The sequence below is a fragment of the Garra rufa genome, chromosome 15, assembly GCF_049309525.1.
Source record: "Garra rufa chromosome 15, GarRuf1.0, whole genome shotgun sequence".
Taxonomy (NCBI): domain Eukaryota; kingdom Metazoa; phylum Chordata; class Actinopteri; order Cypriniformes; family Cyprinidae; genus Garra; species Garra rufa.
The window spans coordinates 33,548,641-33,569,837 of NC_133375.1; the positions used below are offsets into that span (position 1 = coordinate 33,548,641).

The following is a 21,197-nucleotide window of genomic DNA, read 5'->3' on the forward strand; positions in this document are numbered from 1 at the left end:
TCTTTACAGTAAAACAACAGTAACTTAATGATAGTTTTTATTACAAGCGACGTTATATTGATATTATTAGAGTGAATATGCCCCCCAAACGGAATAAAAGTGTTACTCCATCTGGAGTAACTCCAACGGGGGCAACTGTTGCTAATAAAAACTGGGAAACAGCTCTTGGTGCTGCTGTATTTGAAGAGGTAATATATAAATGATCCTCAAGAAACTGTTATATTTGTTGTTGTTCTTCTATATCGCATATCTTCTGAATTATCTATTCAAAACAGGTTTAATTTACTCACCTCATGTTGTGTACTCACCATTCAGTTTCACTGTATGGAAAATATGCAGTGTAAGTGAATGGTGACTAAGTCTGTCAGTCCCTAACATTCATCATTTTTTGTGTCATAGAACCACTTCAGAGTGAGTAAATGGTGTCTGATTATCATTTGGGGAAAATACACTACCAATCAAAATCAAAAGATTTCTTATGTTTTTTTAAAGAATTCTCTTCTGCTCACCAAGCCTGTATTTATTTGATCCAGCAAATGCAGTAATAATGTGAAATATTTTACTATTTAAAATAGCTGCTTTCTATTTGAATATATTTTAAAATGTAATTTATTCCTGTGATCAAATTTGAATTTTCCGCATCATTACTCCAGTCTTCAGTGTCACATGATCCTTCAGAAAATCTATAATATTTAATAATATATATATAATATAAATATATAATATTTAAAATATATAATAATTGTTATAATATGCTGATTTGCTGTTCAATAAATATTTTTATTATTATAAACATTTCAACAGTTGAGTAATTTTTTTCTGGATTCTTTGATGAATAGAAAGATAAAAAGCTTTTTTAACATTATACACTATACCATTCAAACATTTGGAGTTTATAATGTTTTATAATGTTACAAACAATTTTTATTTCAGATAAATGCTGTTTTTCTTAACTTTCTATTCATCAAGGAACCCTGAAAAAAATCTAGTCAGCTGTTTTCAAAATAATGATAATTAATGTTTTTTTAGCAGCAAATCAGAATGTTAGAATGATTTCTGAAGGATCATGTGATTGGAGTAATGATGCTAAAAAATCCAGCTTTGAAATCACAGGAATAAATTACATTTGTACTGTTTTTGCTGCACTTTGGATCAAATAAAATCAGAAGAGAAGACTTCTTTAAAAATTACAAATCTTACTGTTCAGAAACTTTTGACTGGTAGTGTCTGCCTTTAAATGAAGAAATGCAAACTTTTATATCTCATAAACCATACAGAATGTTATTTTTTTCTCCTCTGAATCATCTATGACTCTAGAATGACTGGAGGGCCAGTCTGTCTATACTGCAAGCAGAGAGAGCAGAGGACGAACAGCTCATCAGCGCCCTCCAGCAGGCAGTCCAGCAACCCCTGCGCAAGCTCTTCAGTGTGCTGTCCTGGGAGGACACTCTGGAAAAGGTCTGAAATATGGTTTCTGTTTAGTGATGATTCACATCAAATCATTAGAGAGGAAATGACATTGGAACAAGGAATGACATTTAGTTATGCTTTATTACTGTGGCAAAGGTCAATGAACTGGGAAACCCAAAGACCAGAAAGACCAAAGATGTTCCCATGTTTTGCGAGGTGAGAATTCATCATAAAAAATAGACATGTTAGTATAGTGTTACAGTCACAAAAATATATTGATAAATAAATAAAGTTAAATCATGTTGTCTATTCATGGTTTAAGTTAAATGTCTTTTGTGCTTCTGTAGGTGACTGAAGTTGCAAAGTCTATCATGGATGCTGGAGAGGAAATAACTGTGGACCTGATGGCAAAATTAATAAAGTTTCAGCTTCTGACCATCAAAAACAATGATATTGCAAGAAGGGCTGCTGAGCAGAAGGTGGGAGCTTTTTACAATAGCTACAGTTAAAGTCAAAAGTTTACATACTGTACACCTTGCAGAATCTGCAAAATGTTAATCATTTTACCCAAAAAAGAGGGATTATACAAATATGCATGTTATTTTTTATTTAGTACTGACCTGAAAAAGACATTTTACATTAAAAAAATTACATATAGTCCACAAGAGAAAATAATAGTTAAATTTATAAAAATGACCCCGTTCAAAAGTTTACACACGCTTGATTCGTAATTCTTAACACTTAATGTGTTGTTAACTGAATGATCAACAGCTGTGTTTTTTCATGAGTCCCTTGTTTGTCCTGAACAGTTAAACTGCCCACTGTACTTCAGAAAAATTCTTTAGGTCCCACAAATTCTTTGGGTTTTCAGCGTTTTTTGTGTATTTGAACCCTTTTCAACAATGACTGTATGATTTTGAGATCCATCTTTTCTCACTGAGGACAACTGAGGGACTCATATGCAACTATTACATAAGGTTCAAAATGCTCACAGATGCTCCAGAAGAAACAAAATGCATTAAGAGCCAGGGGTGTAAACTTTTGAAAATTTGTCTTATTTTGCCTAAATATTGTATATTTTTCATTTAGTACTGTCCTTCAGAAGATACAGAAGACACTTACATGTTTTCCAGACGACAAAATAAGTTAAATTTACCCTGATCTTCAAATTCAAAAAGTTTTCACCCCCGAATCTTAATGCATCGTTTTTCTTTCTGAAGCATCAGTGAGTGTTTGAACCTTCTTTAATAGTTGCATATGAGTCCCTATGTTGTCCTCAGTGTAAAAAGATGGATCTTAAAATGATACAGTCATTGTTGGAAAGGGTTCAAATACACAAAAATGTTGAAAAAACTAAGAATTTGTGGGACCTGAAGGATTTTTCTGAAGAACAGCGGACAGTTTAACTGTTCAGGACAAACAAGGGACTCATGAACAACTATCACTAAAAAAAACAACAGCTGTGGATCATTCAGGTAACAACACAATACTATAAATCAAGTGTGTGTAAACTTTTGAACGGGGTATTTTTATAAATTCAACTATTATTTTCTCTTGTGGACTATATGTAAACATCTTTTATGTAAAATATCTTATTCAGGTCAGTACTATATAAAAAAATAACATGCATTTTGTATGTTCCCTCTTATTTTGGTAAAATAATTAACATTTTGCAGATTTTGAAAGGCATTTGTAAACTTTTAACCTCAACTGTATGCTGACTCATGTTATAGATAATCTATTCAAATGTACACTGCATGTGTGATCAATTCTTATCAAATATACAATGCATACATTTTTGCATAAACGGTAACACAGAGTATATATATTTAAGGCTGTAGAGGATAATGCCGGTGGTAAAGCGGGACTGAATTCTGCTGGCAAGGACCAGGGGGGTAAAGGAGCAGCAAAGGGGAAAAAAGCCGCTGAGGTTCCAGTTGCAACCAAAGACACCAAACTCAAACGCAGAGGGGAAGAGGAACATACAATCAAATACATAGGTGTGCATTTCTATAGTGTTTCTTGTCAAATATCTGTATAATAGGTCATTAAAATGAGTTGAGAACAGTGCTTTCATTTTCATTTAAACATATGTGTTTAGATGATGAGCCTGATGATGGGCCGCAGCACTACATCCTGATTGTGGGATTCTGCCAGCCTCATTTAATCTCTGCGTTGGACTCTCTGGGTATCCACGTGTCCAATGTCATTAAACTGGGCTTAGAGAGAGAGGACCAATCAGAGATTCCAGAGGAAACTGAGGCAGAGGAGAATCACCACTCAACTGAAGATCAAGGCAAATTGCTAATAATTTTATTACGCATATTTCTTTCAAATAATATTACATAGTGAATGCAAAAATATGCAGGCTAGCTCAGATTGGACGGCTGATGTTATATTTGTATGCATACAAAATCAAGATTTAAAATCACCCAGTTTTAACTCGTCCTGTGTTCAGAAGTTGAGACTCTGAAACAAAAGAAGCAGTGGGAGCTAGATGTGTTCTGGAAGCAGCTGGATCAAGTCTTAAACAGTGGGAATACAGGATCCAGACTCAGTGATGTTGCCAGGTTGAACCATAACGTGAATATTCATTTGCTGCCCCAGGACAAAGGCAACACTGAAGCAATGGTGAATGGACAACAAGAAGTACTGTTTCTACCAAATTTTATATTTTAATTACAGAGTTTGTGATTTTTTTGTTATAATGTATCTTAAAGCCTTATACAGATCATTGCATGTGATATTATCAAGGTTCCACCTATTGCATCACTCTGTTTGTCTTCCAATGCTGTCTGTAGCTGGCATTTGGAGCTGCTATATTTGAGGGGGTGGCATGTCTGGTATATGACAGCCTGGACTGGAGGAGACAGTACAACCATTATCTCAGCTGCATGAGGTTAATACAGGTACCAGAGGCCTGCAGATCCATCCAGCAGTCCCGACCACAGAGCTCCACTGAGGTGCACATCAGCCTTTACTGACAGTAGTTCAGTTAATATGCCAGATAAGGTGTATCTTAATTTGCCATTCCACAATTTAAGGCCTTAAACTGATAAAGCCATGGCATTATATGTCACATGCATTGCAAAAAATGAATACCTTCCTCAGTATTTAGTTTCAGTAGATGCAAATGTAAAACAAAGTCTTGAAATACTGAACAAAATTAAGTAAGTTTAAACTTAAAACAAAAACAAATATCATTAAGGTATGGAAACTTATTTCCACTTTCAATAAAAATTTTTCTGAGCCCATTGGAAGATATTTGTTCTTGTTTTAATCATAAATAAATTCATTCATTTGTATAAATTTCACCGTAAATAAAACCTCTAATGTGTTTTTAAAGTAAGTGTATCTTGATATAAAAATCTTTAGAGATTTATACTGTAAAACAAGACAAAAATACTAAGGAAGGAAAAAATGTTGCAGTGTAATTGAAAGTGAAAATACGTAAAAATTTATTTCATATTCTGCTATTTGGAAGCAGGTTGTAAGATGAATTAAAAAGTAATGGAGATTGGTTGGAAGTTTGACGTGTTGCTAATAAAACTTATTACCTAGACGGTTACATTTAGAGAACACTGAACTATTGTGAACATTGTGTTCACTTCAATTTATTTCTTACATTTTTAAAAAAAAGTTAAATTTACAATCATCAAACCTGCAGGAACCCCAAATGTAGCAAGTGCAGAAAAAACAGCTCATATCAGAAGATACTGGTTGTGGCAGGAGGTACACGTTGGGTTTTTTGGTGATGATATTTATTGTGGTTTATGTTTTAGGCTGTACAAACCCCAAGGAAGAAAGTAGTGTCAGAAGAAGACCCTGGTACAAGACATTATACATTGTTTCTGAGCCTTTGTTTTACATACCCTTTATGTATACAGATACATATAAATATATAGAGCAATTTATAATTGAAGTTACATAATCTCTCATTGACTTTAATAATAAAAAAAACGTAATGAAAAACAATGACATTTAAGTTTTAAATGTTGTGTCATTAGAAATAAGAGCACAATATAAAATTTCAAATTTAAGTTACACTATCTCCCGAAGACACCCTGTTGAAAAAACCATGGTACAGGGTATGAGCTGGATTAAACTAGTCCTTAGTTGGTCATGAGCTTGTTTGAGCTAGTCCTGAGATGGTTTTAAGCTGATTTAACCATCTTAAACCAGCTCATGACCAATTAAAGACCAGCTTAAACAAGCTCAAACCAGCTACCATGCTTAAAAACATACCTAACCAGCCTATGCTAGTTTTACAACAGGGCGTTCATGCAAAACATGAATCAACAGTAACATTAACGTTCCTTAAAGTTTTAATTTAAGTCATGTCATGTCATTTAAAGTAAGAGCTAAAATTTTGTGCTCACTTACATACAATTTTCTCTGTTGCATGGTGTCGAAATATCCTTAAACTGAACCTTTGGGTTTCCTCAGCAGAGCCTGAGCCTCCTGTTCTAAGCACAGAAGTTGATATGAGATACTACTGTGACCTACTAGACAGGATTCCTACTGAAATCACATCTGTGCCTCTTATATTGCATTGCATGCTGGAGCAGGTAATGGCACTTTGTAGGATCCAAAATAACATTTAATTTGAAAAGATAAACTGTTGAACGCACCACTGTATTCAGCATAAGCATATAGACAAATGAAAAAAAAGAGTGTTTCTTTGTTGTTGTTTGTGAGAACATTTGCACACATTTTATGATCAAATAAGTATACATGCATTACTGAGTGAAGCATGCTGTTTGCATGTTGTTGATTTCTTTGAAGATTTGGCTGCTAAATTTGACTTCCTGTGAGATTTTTAGGTGGTGGCTTCAGAACAGGAAGGATCTGTTGATTCAGAGGAGCGCTTTGATAAAACAGATCAAGATCTAATGAGTTATATGCTCACATCTGTCTTGAATCTGCCACAAGATGAAGAAGACAAGAAGGTAAAATGTTTGCTACAAAAGCACTGGGTTTCTAATTCAAAACCTGACTATAGTTTTGCAATAATCGTTGCTTGTTTAATGGCAGGAACTGATGGAGGATCTTGGGATGCAGAACAGCACAAAAAATACTGATCAGAAACACTCGCTCCTGCTCAATCACCATGATGAGAGAGCGAGGAGACTCCATCCGCTTCCTGTGAGCATGTAAACATACATTCACGAGGCACAAAATAAAAAATGTCTCCCAAAAAGGCTTTGTACATGCAAATGTTTGATTCTGTGCCTATAAAGCCGACTGTGTTATATTTAAGCAAATTTTAAAGGCCTCCAAATGATCAACATGATCAAAACCTGTACATAAGTGTACACTTATGCATATGTTACAGGTCCTAGATGGTTTTGATGTCAACAAAATTGAAGCAGACATTATGAAACAAAGCCATGTGTGGGCCAACCTAATGTCTAGATGCACTGAGAGCGCCATTGACAGACTGACCAGATCACAGGAGCTACTGCACTTCTGCACTGACGGTGAGGAGAAGGACAATAAAATACTGTTTTAATCAGCGTTGGGGAAAGTTACTTTTAAAAGTAATGCATTACAATATTGAGTTACTCCCTGAAAAGTAACTAATTATGTTAATTAGTTACTTTTTAATGAAAGTAATGTGTTACTTTTGCGTTACTATTTAAATCTGGGCAGGGCTTGCTTGTTTGTTTTTAATATAAAAAGTTCTATTTTTGGCAAATGTAAAAGCCTTTTTACATCAAAAGCCTTAGAGAAAAGTGAATTCACGTCTGTACAGTAGACCGCAGAAGAAAAAAAGGTCAACATTTCAGCAATAAAAAAAGGAAAACAAATGTTAGAATATCTTGAGTAATTTTTGCTTATTAGTATGGATGAACTGGATCATTTGTCTTATTTAACATTTAAAGGAGTAGTTTACTTTCAGAACAAAGTTTACAAATAATGTACTCAGCCCCCTGTCATCCACGATGTTCATGTCTTTCTTTCTTCAGTCGTAAGGAAATCTTAGTTTTTTGAGTAAAACATTTCAGGATTTCCCTCCATATAATGGACTTCTATGGTGCCCCCGAGTTTGAATTTCCAAAATGCAGCTTCAAATGGCTGTAAACGATCACAGCTGAGGAAAAAAGGGTCTTATCTAGCAAAACGATGGGTTATTTTCTGAAAAAAAAAAAAAAAAGACAATTTATATACTTTTTAACCTCAAATTCTCATCTTGTCTAGCTCGGCTAAGTGTTTGAGATTAAAAAGTATATAAGTTGTAAATCTTTTAAGAAAATAACCAATCGCTTCACTAGATAAGACCCTTTTTCCTTGGCTGGGATCATTTAGAGCCCTTTGAAGTAGCATTTAAACTGCATTTTGGAAGTTCAAACTCGGGGCACCATAGAAGTCCATTATATGGAGAGAAATCCTGAAATGCTCTCCTCAAAAAACACAATTTCTTCACGACTGAAGAAAGAAAGACATGAACATCTTGGATGACAAGGGGGTGAGTACATTATCTGTAAATTCTTGTTCTGAAAGTGAACTACTCCTTTAATTATTGCAGGTTTGTGATTAATTTCACAGCTTTTATTCATTTTGAGGAATAGTGTATCTGTTTTTTTCTGAGTGAGATATTTTTTTTTGCATGATCACATTTATTCTAGAACTATTTTTCTCAACATGGGGACAGGAGAGCTTATAATCAATAAATGGCGGAAAGTAACGGGCGTTACTTATTTGAAAACATAATTCAGATATTTTCTTGTCAATTAAAAAGTAATGCATTACTTTACTAGTTTCTTGGAAAAATTTGTATTATTACGTAACTTGCATTACTTGTAATGTGTTTCCTCCAACGATGATTTTAACATTAACTTATGCTCCAGTTCTTCCTAAAGTAAATTCTTAATGTCTATCTTCAGAGTCAATGAGCTGGTGTGAGGTACAGAGGCTTCTCCAGCTGTTTGTGTTTGAGAGCATGCCGTTGACTACAGTGGATGAGAACGGCTGTATTAATGGATCTCAATCAGATCCTCCAAACTTCACACCATGGGACAACCCGGTTGAATTCACTAAACGCCTGTATTGGAGCAACAGAAGGATACCAGGTGTGACAAGAGCTCGAGAGCAGCCATTACAACTCACTTTAAGTTATACAAATGCATTTATATTTTAAACAAATATTTTGCAATGTTGAAGACTTTTGTTGTACAAATCAGTTGTTTTGATTTTTTAAGGATCAGCAAAAAGCATCAATGGGACTGACGGACAAACGGTATGACTGAAGATTAAGGGAAAAAAGCTGAAATTTGAACATTATATTATTAAAACTTTATATTGACACTATCATAAGGAGGTGGTTTGTTTTTAATATATACTTAATCTAAGCAGTGCAATCAAGTGACTGTGACAGATCTCCAGAAGACATTTATTCGTCAGCTGGGACACTGGAATTTTGTAGAGAAGCACAATGCTTGTGTTTTCCCACAGGTATCCACCTTCGAATCTTATATTGTATACTTATGTTTAATATTTTTGCAATATTATTTTGAAAATCTGTCAGAAATTCCAATAACAGATGTCCAATGAGTAATCCCTCTGCATATTCAGGTCCTCCAGTCTGCATCTGAGACTTATAGTTGTGTGGACACATTTTACTGTAGCAGAGACAATGCCATATATGTCATCTGCCATAATCCCATGAGCCCTCAGAGGAGCTGCAAAGAATTCTGGGATGCATCACTTCACACAGATGTGGGCTTCAGGTACTTTGTCTCATCTTCAAAGCCGTACATGGTCAAATCCTCCAAAGCCAATTTATTTCAAAATTTTTTGGCTGCATTTAATGACATATGTGACCCTGGACCACAAAACCAGTCTTAAGTCGCTGGGGTATATTTGTAGCAATAGCCAAAAATACATTGCATGGGTCAAAATTTTTGATTTTTCTTTTATGCCAAAAATCATTAAGAAATTAAGTAAAGATCATGTTACATGAAGATTTTTTGTAAAATTCCTACTGTAAACATATCAAAATGTAATTTTTGATTTGTAATATGCATTGTTAAGAACCTAATTTGGACAACTTTAAAGGTGATTTTCTCAGTCTTTTTTATTTTTTTGCATCCTCAGATTTCTGACTTCAAATAGATGTATCTCCTATCCTAACAAACCATACATCAATGGAAAGCTCATTTATTGAGCTTTCATATGATGTATAAATCTCAGTTTTGTCAAATTTAACCTTATGACTGGTTTTGTGGTCCAGGGTCACATATATGATCTAATAAAATAGACCGTTAGACACTAGCTTGCTTTTCTTTTTTAATTCTATCTATTTTTTTTTTAAACCTCGCTTTGGATAAAAGCGTCTGCTAAATGTCTGAATGTAAATGTAAATGTAAATATAATATAATACATTCTTGTAGAAACTACTTGGAATATGTGGCAGACTCGATCAGTGAATGGACCAGGCAGGAAGAGGAAAAATGGCAGATGGAGCAGGAGAAGCAAGAGGCGGAAAGAACTCCCATTCAAACCCCTTCAGAAACTGACCGGAAGAGAGGCAACATATTCATAACATATGTCTAATATATACAGTTTTGAGCATAATCCTATGGAAAATATATGTTTACATGACCTATATTAGATATCTCAAAATAGGTTACTACACTCTTAAAAATGCTGGGTTAAAAACAACCTAAAGAAGTGCTCCAAATCTGTACTGTAGAAGACGCAAAAAGACCCAACTCTGACTGTAACTCAGCAGCTGGGTTGTTTTATTGGAGACAAGCTCAACCCAGTGGTTGGGTAGAAAAAAAGAACACAATATTTGATAACCTATTAAAAATGACCCAGCAGCTTAATTACAGAAAGACTACCCAGCACCTGGGCAAAAAATATTAAAAAATAACCCAATAAAATGACACAACAAGCTGAATCCAGCCTTTGGGTTAAAAAAAAAAACAGCATTTGGGTAAAAATATTAAAAACAACCCAACAAAACCTGAGCATCTTTTAGAGTGTATGGATTTAATGATGTTTAATATCCTTTCTTTCTTTCAGACACTCCAATCTCAGACACATCAGAACCATATATAAGAGAGGATTCTCTCAAGGTAAGCTGTTACCATAACATAACATAAATATTCATATTATACACACTTTCAGATTTCTTGATTCCTTCGCTGACCTCTTTCCTATGTATTTATTGTAGGCTTGGAAGATTGAGCAGGATAGATTGAAAGATGAGGAACAATCCAAAAAGACAAAGAAAGAAAAAGGAGGAAAAGCTACACCGAAAGTAGGAGAGAGAACAGACTCAGTAAAGGGGAACCAAAAGGCTCCGCTGTCCTCAAGAAAGAGTAGAGAGAACATGTCCAAAACACCCAGCTCGACCACACTGCCTAGAGAAAAGACTGTAGATGTTCCAGAGACGCCTCAGGAACCGTCAAATGAGAGAAAAACAAATGTCTGAAATATATATTTCCACATACAATGCTTATAGGCTACAGTCTAGATTCAGTTGTGCTAAACTTGGTTTGTATAATTCACACAGGTTTTCACAGGCTACAGTTTAAATGGGAAACTGGTGCAAGTCGCTGGAAAAGTTGAGTCTCTCTATCCCTGTGATGGAGGACAAATAGATGTGGAGAGTTTTCGCGTCACACAAGGTTTGAGAAATGTACATGCACAAATACATTTATTTGTATTATAAACTCCACCTTTTAACCTTTTATTATTGGTTAACATCTCTAGGTTTGACACAAGTGAAAGTATGTGTGAAAAAGGATGGCCATCACTTCTACACACACATTTCAGACAAACTAAAGGATACTGACATGCTCAATAAACAAGGTATGTGCTGCCAAACTATTTCATTAGCTTGCATAAAATGTAAACATAGACTAGTAGGGGGAGCAGCCCATGCTTTTTAGCACATTTTATTCTAAAAAAAAAATCTTGAATTTTTGAATATCTACTCTTGTTTTGCTCAATCCAGCTGCTAATGGAATGGAGACTGAGAAATTTGGCTCTTTTCATGCTGTACTGGCTAATGGCATTCAGCTCTCCTGCAGTCAGAGCAAACCAAACAAAACAGCAGATAAGAATCTCCAACCCACTGTTCCCAGTGCCATCTGTGCAGACCAGCAACTACAAGAACAGGTAATTGGACCAAAAATAATAACGGAAAAATGTTGGTTATTTAGGTTTTACATTAGTAATGTGTTGTTTAGATAAGCATTCAATTCATCATATCTAAATGTGTGTTTCTGAGGTGCCTGATGTACATTGTGAGCCCGGAGATGATTCCTCTCCCCCACCATTCCTCAATCTGTATATATCTCTTCCCAATGGACTTATCCTGCACTTTGATTGTGAGGATTCAGTAGGTGAGATGCTTTCAATTTTGGTGTACATAAAATTCATGCACCATAAGGTTTATATGCATTACCTTCATTTAAACAAACTGACCTGCCATGGCTTTTACTGGGCTTGATGTTCTGTATAACCAGCCTTTAATATTGAAGAATAGGCCTACCCTGTTTTATTTAGACAAGACACCAAGAGCAACTGTAAGGTCTTATTGTGTTTTTCAGATGGGGAATCTTATGTCCGATCTCTGCTGATACGACAGAGGTTTTATAATACAGTGTCTAGATCAAATCTGACCCCAGATTTCAGCATGCACACTGAGGTCTCCAGAGTCATCACCGGCAGAGGGACTGTCATCAAACACAGGAGGGATGGATCTACTGAGGTATTCACATACAGTCCCCTTGCGAAAGTACTCAAACCCCATCCCTTATGTTAAACTGTTTTAAAATATTTTTCACATCAATGTACACTGCATACACAATACTGAAAAAGTAAAAAAACATGTTTGTAACAACTTTTAAGAAATAAAAAAAATAAATGATTCAATTGCATAAGTATTCATACCCTTTTTTGGGACACTTGGAAATTTAGTTCAGGAGCGTTCATATCGCTTGTAGATGTTAATACACTTTGAGTAGAATTAACCTGTGGAAAATTCAATTGAATGGTTATGATTTGAAAAGGGACACACCTCTCAAATAAAAGGTCTAACAGCTAAAAGTGCATATCAACGCAAAAACCAACCCCTGAGGTAAAAAAAACTGCCTGTAGAGCTCAGAGACAGGATTGCGTCAAGCCACACATCTGGGGAAGATTTCAGAAAAAATTCTGCTGCATTGAAGGTTCACAGAAGCATGTAGCCTCCGTTATCCATAATGAAAGAAGTTTAGAACAACAAGGACTCTTCCTAGAGCTCTTGGCCAAACTGAGCATTTGATGCAGAAGGGTCTTGGTTAAACTGGTGACCAAGAAGCTGATGGTCACTCTAGCTGAGCTTCATGATATGCAGATGAGAGAAAATTACTTAGGACAAACATCACTGGAACACTCCACCAATCCGGTCTATGTGGCCAAACTCGATCCTTTCCTCAGTGAAGACACATGAAAACCAACTTGGAATTTGCACCAGAACACATAAAGAACTCTCAATTTGTGAGAAACAAGATTTTCTGGTCTGATGAACCTCAATTCCAAGCATCATGTTTGGATGAAACCAAGCACTGCTATGTAAGTAAGCCTCATGCTGTGGGACTGTTTTTCAGCAGCAGGGACTGAGGGACTTGTCAGAGTAAAAGGAAAGCTCAAAACAGCAAAATATAGAGATTCAGAGCATCCAAAATCCTCAGACTGGGCAGAAGGTTCACCTTTCAAAGAGCAATGATCATAAGCACACAGCAAGAGTGGCTTATAGACAGCTCTGTGAATGTCCTTAAGTGGCCCAGCCACAGCCTATGTTTGAACCCAATCAAATATTTCTGGAGAAACCTGGAAATGTGCATCTGCCCCCATCCAAGCTGACAGAACTTGAGAGGTGAAAGCTATGAATGGCAGATATTTGCCAGATACAGACGTGCAAAGCTTGGTAGGGTATGAATACTTATGCAATGTACTTATTTCATTTTTTTAATTTTAATGAATTTTCAAAGTTTTCACAAATCATTTTTTTGCTTTTTCATTATGGTGTATGGAGTGTACATTGCTGTGGAAAAAAGTTATTTAAAGCAGTTTAACATAAGGCTTCAACATAAAACGTGAAAAAATGAATGGTATTGAATACTTTTGCAAGGCACTGTATATACACATGGCTGTACTAAAATGCACTTTTTCTGCCATGTAATACAGATAATATAGCATATGTTAATATATATGACCTCATGGAGGACGTACACATTATATGTGTCTGTTTCAGGTCCTATTTGCAGATGGTACAGTCAGTACGTGTCCAGATTCTGAACCAGTGTGTGTGCTAGTTCCACACATACTCTTAAAGGAGGAAGAGCCTATTAAAGAGATAACAGTGGATCCCAAAGACACTAAAGAAAAGAAAGGTAGTGAGCTGAGCACCACATCACTTCAAACAAACCCCTAATGACAACATGTTAGGATACTAAATTTTTTACTCTCGTCTCATGTTTGATCAATTTATGATTAATCAGGCAAGGCAGATTCTAAGATAAATACAGAGGATGAGCAACAAAAGCCCACGGAAAATGAAAAACCAAAATACTATTTTGAGATTAATGGAGGCTCTTGGACCACCACAACCCCCTCTGGCTTCAGAGTCGCCTCTGTGGCCGGGAAGAAAGTCGCAGTGCAGCCGATACTGGCTTATCATGCTACGGACCCTTTCAGTGGGACAGTAAGTGTCTCGTCATTCAAAAACCAACATCTTTTTGTGTCAATAGATCATTCTTGTAATACAAATGATAACTGTATAGGCTGTGGTCACAAGAGAGGACAAAGTGCTGTCGGTGCTGAAGAAAGATGGAACGGTCATAGTGGATCACACTGATGGGACACGTATTACCACATTCTACCAGCAGGGGGAGCTACAACAACATCTGTGCTCAGGTGCAAGAGTGTTTTTATGCAGTAACGTTATTACAGTTCTTACAGTGTTGACAGTAAGTGATTAAATCTGATTTCAGGAGAGAAACTGGTTAGAGTGGAAAAAGCTGAATTTGCAACGGTGATAATGGACTATGAGGGAAGAACGTGTAATGTTATTTTCGGGGATGGCACCTCCATCAGTGCAACTGCTCATGGATCATATAAAGTAAGTGGATTGATATAAGAATATCTGTGAGATATAGAAGTCAACATCATGTGTACATTCTCTCTCCTCAATGCAACTTTATTGTAGATTTATCCTCATAGTGGAGGTGTGCTTCATATTGATAAGGATGGTGGGGCAGTTTACACATCTCACCAGTCTCAAAAACTATCAGAGAACCCACTAGGCCAATATTTGATGAACCACAGAACAGATGTCCTATGTCATGTGATGGACCCTGAGGGCAACCACTTTCAGGTACTTTCCATGAAATGTCTGTAGTGAACATATACAGTTGAATCAAAAGTTTACATACAAGTTTACATGTTAATTATTTTACCAAAATGAGAGGGATGATACAAAATGCATGTTATTTTTTATTTAATACTGACTTGAATAAGATATTTCAGACGTTTACATATAGTCCACAAGAGAAAATAGTAGTTGAATTTATAAAAATGACCCCATTCAAAAGTTTACATACACTTGATTCTTAATACTGTGTTACTTGAATCCACAGCTGTGTTTTTTTTTTTTTTTTTGTGATAGTTGTTCATGAGTCCCTTGTTTGTCCTGAACAGTTAAACTGTCCGCTGTTCTTCAGAAAAATCCTTCAGGTCCCACAAATTCTTTGGTTTTTCAGCATTTTTGTGTATTTGAACCCTTTCCAACAATGACTAGATGATTTTGAGATCCATTTTTTCCACACGAGGACAACTAAAGGACTCATATGCAACTATTACAGAAGGTTCAAATGCTCACTGATGCTCCAGAAAGAAAAACGATGCATTAAGAGCTGAGGGTGTAAACTTTTGAACAGAATGAAGGTGTAAATTGTCTTATTTTGCCTAAATAACATATCATAAAAATTGAACCTTTTGTAATAGTTGCAAAAGTCCCTCAGTTGAAAAGATGGATCTCAAAACCATACAGTCATTGATGGAAAGAGTTGAAAGACACAAAAATGCTGAAAAACCAAACAATTCGTCAGAGCCGAAGGATTTTTCTATAGAACAGCAGGCAGTTTAACTGTTTAGGAGTAACAAGGGACTTACGAACAACTATCACTGAACAACAGATGTGGATCATTCAGGTGAGAATACAGTATTAGGAATCAAGTGTATGTAAACTTTTCAACTTTTGAGTCATTTTTATAAATTCAACTATTATTTTCTCTTGGGGACTATATGTAAATGTCTTTTATGTGAAATATCTTATTCAGGTCAGTACTAAATAAAAAAATAACATGCATTTTGTATGATCCCTGTTATTTTGGTAAAATAATTAAAGAAAGGAAAGGAGGTGACGTGAGGCCAAGTATGGTGACCCATACTCGGAATTTGTGCTCTGCATTTAACCCATCCAAGTGCACACACACACAGTAGTGAACACACACCCGGAGGTGGGCAGTCATATTGCTATCGTTGTGGCGCCCGGGGTGCAGTTGGGGGTTCAAGGGACTCACTTCAGTCGTGGTATTGAGGGCGGAGAGAGTGCTGTGCATTCACTCTCCCCACCTACAATCCCTGCCGGACCTGAGACTCAAACCTGCAACCTTTGGGTTACAAGTCTGACTCTCTAACCATTAGGCCACGGCTGCCCCCATGCCCCCTTAACATTTTACAGATTCTGCAAGATGTAAACTTTTGACCTCAACTATATTTTTCTAGCTATGGTCAGCTCTAAAATATTTGGGTATAACAGTTTTTATAAAGTGTAAACTTACATTTTGTTTGCATTTGAGAGTTGGTAAACAACTATTGACAAAAATGAACAATTCTGTGTGGCTGTTGCAAAGTGACAAGTGTAATTATTCATTAATTTTTTTTTTTTTTTTCTTTTTATCATTTTAAATTTCGTTTAAGTTTTGTATTATTTTGTATCTCATTTGTATTAGTTTTTGTAATATTATTTTATGATGTTATTTTCTAATTTCTAAATTTCAATTAGGGTTTTTAAGTTTAAGTTATTCATGCTTAGATTTTATTTCAGCTTCATTTCAATTGCTGAAAACTATTTTTAGTTAACAACAGACTCTTGTATCCAAGTCATCCTAAATAAAAACCCAGAGTATATTGTATGCAGGTTAATGCAGATGGTCAGGTCACTACCACAACTAATGGATCAGAAATGAAAGACCCAGAGACAGAAACAGAGCTTCAACAGAACGCTGGCTTTGAAACACACCCACCCCGGTAAGTCCCTCAAGAAAACACACCCAAGGTCACTTAAAGACAGAGAGATTTTCTTAGAGATTATTAACCGGAAAGTTAAAAGACTAGAAATGAAACTAACACAGCTATGTAAGAAAATCATGACCAATGACATTACAGAAAAATATCGACATTTCAACATAATGTTTCTTAAACAGAAAATCAGCAGAGTAGACTGATTTCTGCATGATCATGTGACACTGAAATTCAGCTTTGCATCAAAGGAGTAAATTACATTTTAAAACAGTTGTTTTCAGTTGAAATTATATTTCATAATATTGTTTTACTGTATTTTTGATCAATAAATGCAGCTTTTGAGTGTATAAGACTTCTTCAAAAACATTACAGAATCTTACTGACCCCAAACTTTTAAAAAGTAGTGTATGTGCTTACAAAAATACACTGCATTTTGTACTGACATGTTTAAAATTGAATACATTGTGTTGTGTCTTTGAGGTTGTTTGTGGTACATGAAGACTGTTCAGCCTCAGAGCTGCTGAGAGCTCAAGATGGTGAAGATCTCCTACAAAAGGCTTACTGTGACTCTTCTATCGCCGTTCTCACTGATCCACTGCCAGACTCACAACGTTAGAACGCTTTTGTGCATTATGTTACTGGCTTGTGTCTTTATTTATTTGAATGATAAATAATGCAAGTTTGCATAAGTGCAGCGAGTAAAATACCTCAAGTATTGTTCTCCTGATTGATTTCTCTTCAGAATCATTTGGCATCACTTTGCTAAGGCCCTGCCCAGACATCAACACTCATTGGCTCTTATCCAAGCAAGACAATGATATCATTCCCACACACCTCAAATCCAGGAAATGGGAGTCATTCCCTGCATCCGAGTTAGTTCATAATCTACAGGTGATCCATTTAAGGTGTAAACTTCCTTATGGTATTAACTTTGGACCTGCTGTGGCACAAACAACTCATTTGCTTTATACTGTCAAAACAAATCCACATTAAACATCCAAACTTTTTTTTTTTTGCTTCCAAACATGTTTGGAAATGTCTGTGTTTCAACATGCAGTTTAGTGTGGATTACCTATAATCCTTTGATGGTTTGTTTTCACCTCTGTTGCTTAGAAGAAGACTCCAGGCCCCCCTTTTGGGACCACCCTTGGTTGTAGTCTTGAGTTAAAGGAGAAACGACCAAAGTCTAGCTCTATCCGCATCCAACCAGTTTTGGAGTGTCCTGATGTGCTGCTGGTTCGTCAGATGACCCAGCATCCAGCTGTCACCGAAACACTGCGCAGGAAACTGCAAGACAAAGTCAAGGTGCTTTAATTCCTAAATAACACAAAATAATTAACATGTGAAGTTTTGTAGGTTAACTTTTTATAACTTTTCTTTGATAGTATAGTGCAACAGTACAACCACAATATTGCCAGACCCATTACTGTTCTTTTTTCACTTCCCTTTAACATACATTGTTCTGCAACAAACCAGTTGATCGGAAGGTTTTTAATGTTTTTAAAGAAGTCTCTTCTGCTCACCAAACCTGCATTTATTTGATCCAAAGTACAGCAAAACAGTACAACTTTGAAATATTTTTACCATTTAAAATAACTGTTTTCTATTTGAATGTATTTTAAAATCTAATTTATTCCTGTGATTTTAAAGCTGAATTTTTAGCATCACTACTCCAGTCACATGATCCTTCAGAAATCATTCTAATATTTAGTTAAGTACTCAAAGTACTCAACCGTTTTAAATAATAATAATAAATGTTCATTGAATGTTCAAATCAGCATATTAGAATGATTTCTGAAGGATCATGTGACACTGAAGTCTGGAGTACTGATGCTAAAAATGTAGCTTTGATTACAGGAATACATTACATTTTAAAATATATTCAAATATAAAACAGTTATTTTAAATAGTAAAAATATTTCTTACTTTGGATCAAATAAATGCAGGCTTGGTGAAGAGAAAATACTTCTTTAAAAAAACATTAAAAATCTTACTGTTCAAAAACTTTTGACTGGTAGTGCATATTTGTGTAAATATATATTAGCAATATACCTTTAGAAAATTTTTGCATATTTTGGAATATATTAAAAATATACCTGCAAATATATAGATTTTTTGCTCTATGGTTTTAATAAACAGGTGTATTTGGAGCAGCTGCTACAGAGAGAGAATCAATTGGAGAAGATGCAGTTAAAGGACCCACGTACAGCAGAGGAGAAAGTTCATCAGAATGATCTACTGCAGCTTGTACTGGTCAGACAAGATTCAAGATCATATTTAATAAATGATTGATCATTCAGATGTCTTTAGGTGATATTTATATATTGTATATGCTGGTTTGGCTTTAAACCTTACGTTTGTTTTAGTCCCTGCCTGATGCTGTAGATCCTCCATCTGCAATAGAAATGAGGCCTCTATTAGGTGAGACAATTTGAATGAAAAAAATAATAAAATATTTATTTAAAAGAAGAAGCTAATATATTTCCTACGAGTAATACATCAGAATTAAAAAAAATATATATTTATTTTATTTGTTAACTTTTAATTTATAGTTAATTAATCCTCTAATGCACATATTATTAAATTACTTTCAAAAGGTATTAAAATATGCTTTTAAAGTACAAATATGTACCTTTAATGTATTAATATGTACATTTTAGTGATAGCCCTGAAACTAATGGATTATTTTTAGCTCTGTTAAGCTTCATGTTTTTGTTCCTGTCACAGATGATGTGGCATATCTCTATACTCAAGCAACGCAAACAGCTCAACATGCCCACAAGCTACAGGAAACAAAAGAAGAGAAAGTTACCAAGTGGTATTGTTTATGATCTCCCATGTTGTCTACAATAAGTCAACTGTAGACCAGAATAGGTTATTAATAACATGCTTTTCACACATTATGTGGGTAAATCTTCTCAGCCAGTGGACTGGTATTTATAGATTAAAAAACAGACCACACGTTATGTTACGGAAGGTGTGAAAGTGCTGGGTGACTAATTGTTCTTATTCTGTTTGCTTTCAACTTCTCCTTTGGCAGTGTCAATAAAAAGAAGCAAAAGTCACTGTGGGAAAACAGGATTAACCAGCACAGGTAAACAGCTATTCTGTTCAAACGGTTTCGATTTCAGAAAGTAAAAAAGGCCGATACATAGATGTTTTGTTTGTCCAACCTTCAGGCAAGAACTCCACGAGCAGAGAAGACACAGAAACGCACTCAGACACCATATTGTTACTCCATACTTTCACCCTGAGCTGAAGGAAATGTCACTCTTTACAAATAAGGCTAGTACCATCTGAATATATTCCCTAAAGGGCTTAACAGCAATCAGTTTATCTGTCTTTTTTCTTTCAGATATTGTTTATTTAGAGCAGGTGTTCCCACATTATTGTCAGCCAAACCCTAACGTAAATATTTCCAAAATTAAACTAATAAAATATTGTGTTTTATTTTGGTTACTTTAATTTTTTATGATTTATTTATTTTAGTGCTGTCAAAACACAGATGATTAATTTTTCCAGTTTAACTGCATTAACATGTTTAGTGTAGTTAACGCAGGGTCGGGGCTAGGGTTGGCCAACCCACTCACAACTGCTGCTTCTGTCATTCATTTAGTCGCAAAACATCTTTACGACCACATCAAGTGGGAGACTTTTCAGATGCGCACTCTAACTTCACTTGGGAAATGTACAGGTGTTGAGGGAGTTTATGCTGTCAGATAAGATGTTGTCAGGCCATGTCAGTAAAAACTAATTTAACTGTCTATAGCCTGTATCATTTCATATTAAAGCATGAATGAAACTACATGTCAGATCTGCGTCACGTTCAGCAGTGGCAGGTCTTAAAGTAATAGCAGCCAAATAACCTAATAACCCAGCTGCTGTGATGTCTGTTTATCAAAGAACATAAGAACAAAAGAGGAAATCAGCTTTGAGGATTCATCTATATTTAATTTAGTATTTAGTGTTTGATAACTTTATTCAATTTTTGTATATTTTCTACTTGCTGAAAGGCACAGGTAAATTTGATAGTGTTTTAGTTCCATCTTTAAAAAAACCCCGTAAGATTATTAAATTAAAGGGATAGTTCACCCAAAAATGAAAATTTGATGTTTATCTGCTTACCCCCAGGGCATCCAAGATGTAGTTAACTTTGTTACTTCAGCAGAACACAAACAAAGATTTTTAAATAAAACCGGTGCAGTCTGCCAGCTATATAATGGCAGTGGATGGGCAACAAACTTTTAAAAGTAAAAAAAAAACATGCACAGACAAATCCAAATTGCACCCTGCGGCTCGTGATGATACATTGAAACTGAACAGTATTTATATAATTTTTTTCCTTTGATACACAGCCACGTCCAACTGTCATGAGCACGAGCTTATCATCCGGCTTGTTACATGTGTAGCGCTCTGGCGTAGTATACGCAAACACCGGAAAGGGAAATCGGTGAAAAGTCAACAGTCCCGGATGAGTTTGC

At 35.5% G+C, this 21,197-nt stretch overlaps 1 protein-coding gene across 1 annotated transcript; it reads left to right on the forward strand.

Annotated features, from left to right (window-relative positions):
* Positions 1 to 77: 77 nt before the first annotated feature.
* On the forward strand, positions 78 to 20,016 carry spag17 (sperm associated antigen 17). Its single transcript, XM_073819866.1, is given in 39 exon segments — positions 78 to 188; positions 1,318 to 1,458; positions 1,567 to 1,626; positions 1,758 to 1,889; positions 3,245 to 3,410; positions 3,512 to 3,706; positions 3,869 to 4,059; positions 4,212 to 4,373; positions 5,193 to 5,248; positions 5,858 to 5,978; positions 6,234 to 6,359; positions 6,445 to 6,555; positions 6,746 to 6,890; positions 8,298 to 8,483; positions 8,613 to 8,650; positions 8,767 to 8,865; positions 8,986 to 9,140; positions 9,804 to 9,940; positions 10,441 to 10,493; positions 10,592 to 10,846; positions 10,934 to 11,048; positions 11,134 to 11,232; positions 11,378 to 11,541; positions 11,618 to 11,768; positions 11,976 to 12,136; positions 13,664 to 13,802; positions 13,911 to 14,113; positions 14,193 to 14,325; positions 14,406 to 14,530; positions 14,618 to 14,785; positions 16,613 to 16,722; positions 17,197 to 17,327; positions 17,459 to 17,592; positions 17,833 to 18,021; positions 18,856 to 18,969; positions 19,083 to 19,137; positions 19,444 to 19,534; positions 19,757 to 19,810; positions 19,896 to 20,016. Coding segments are annotated over 39 exon segments (5,097 nt in total).
* Positions 20,017 to 21,197: the final 1,181 nt, after the last annotated feature.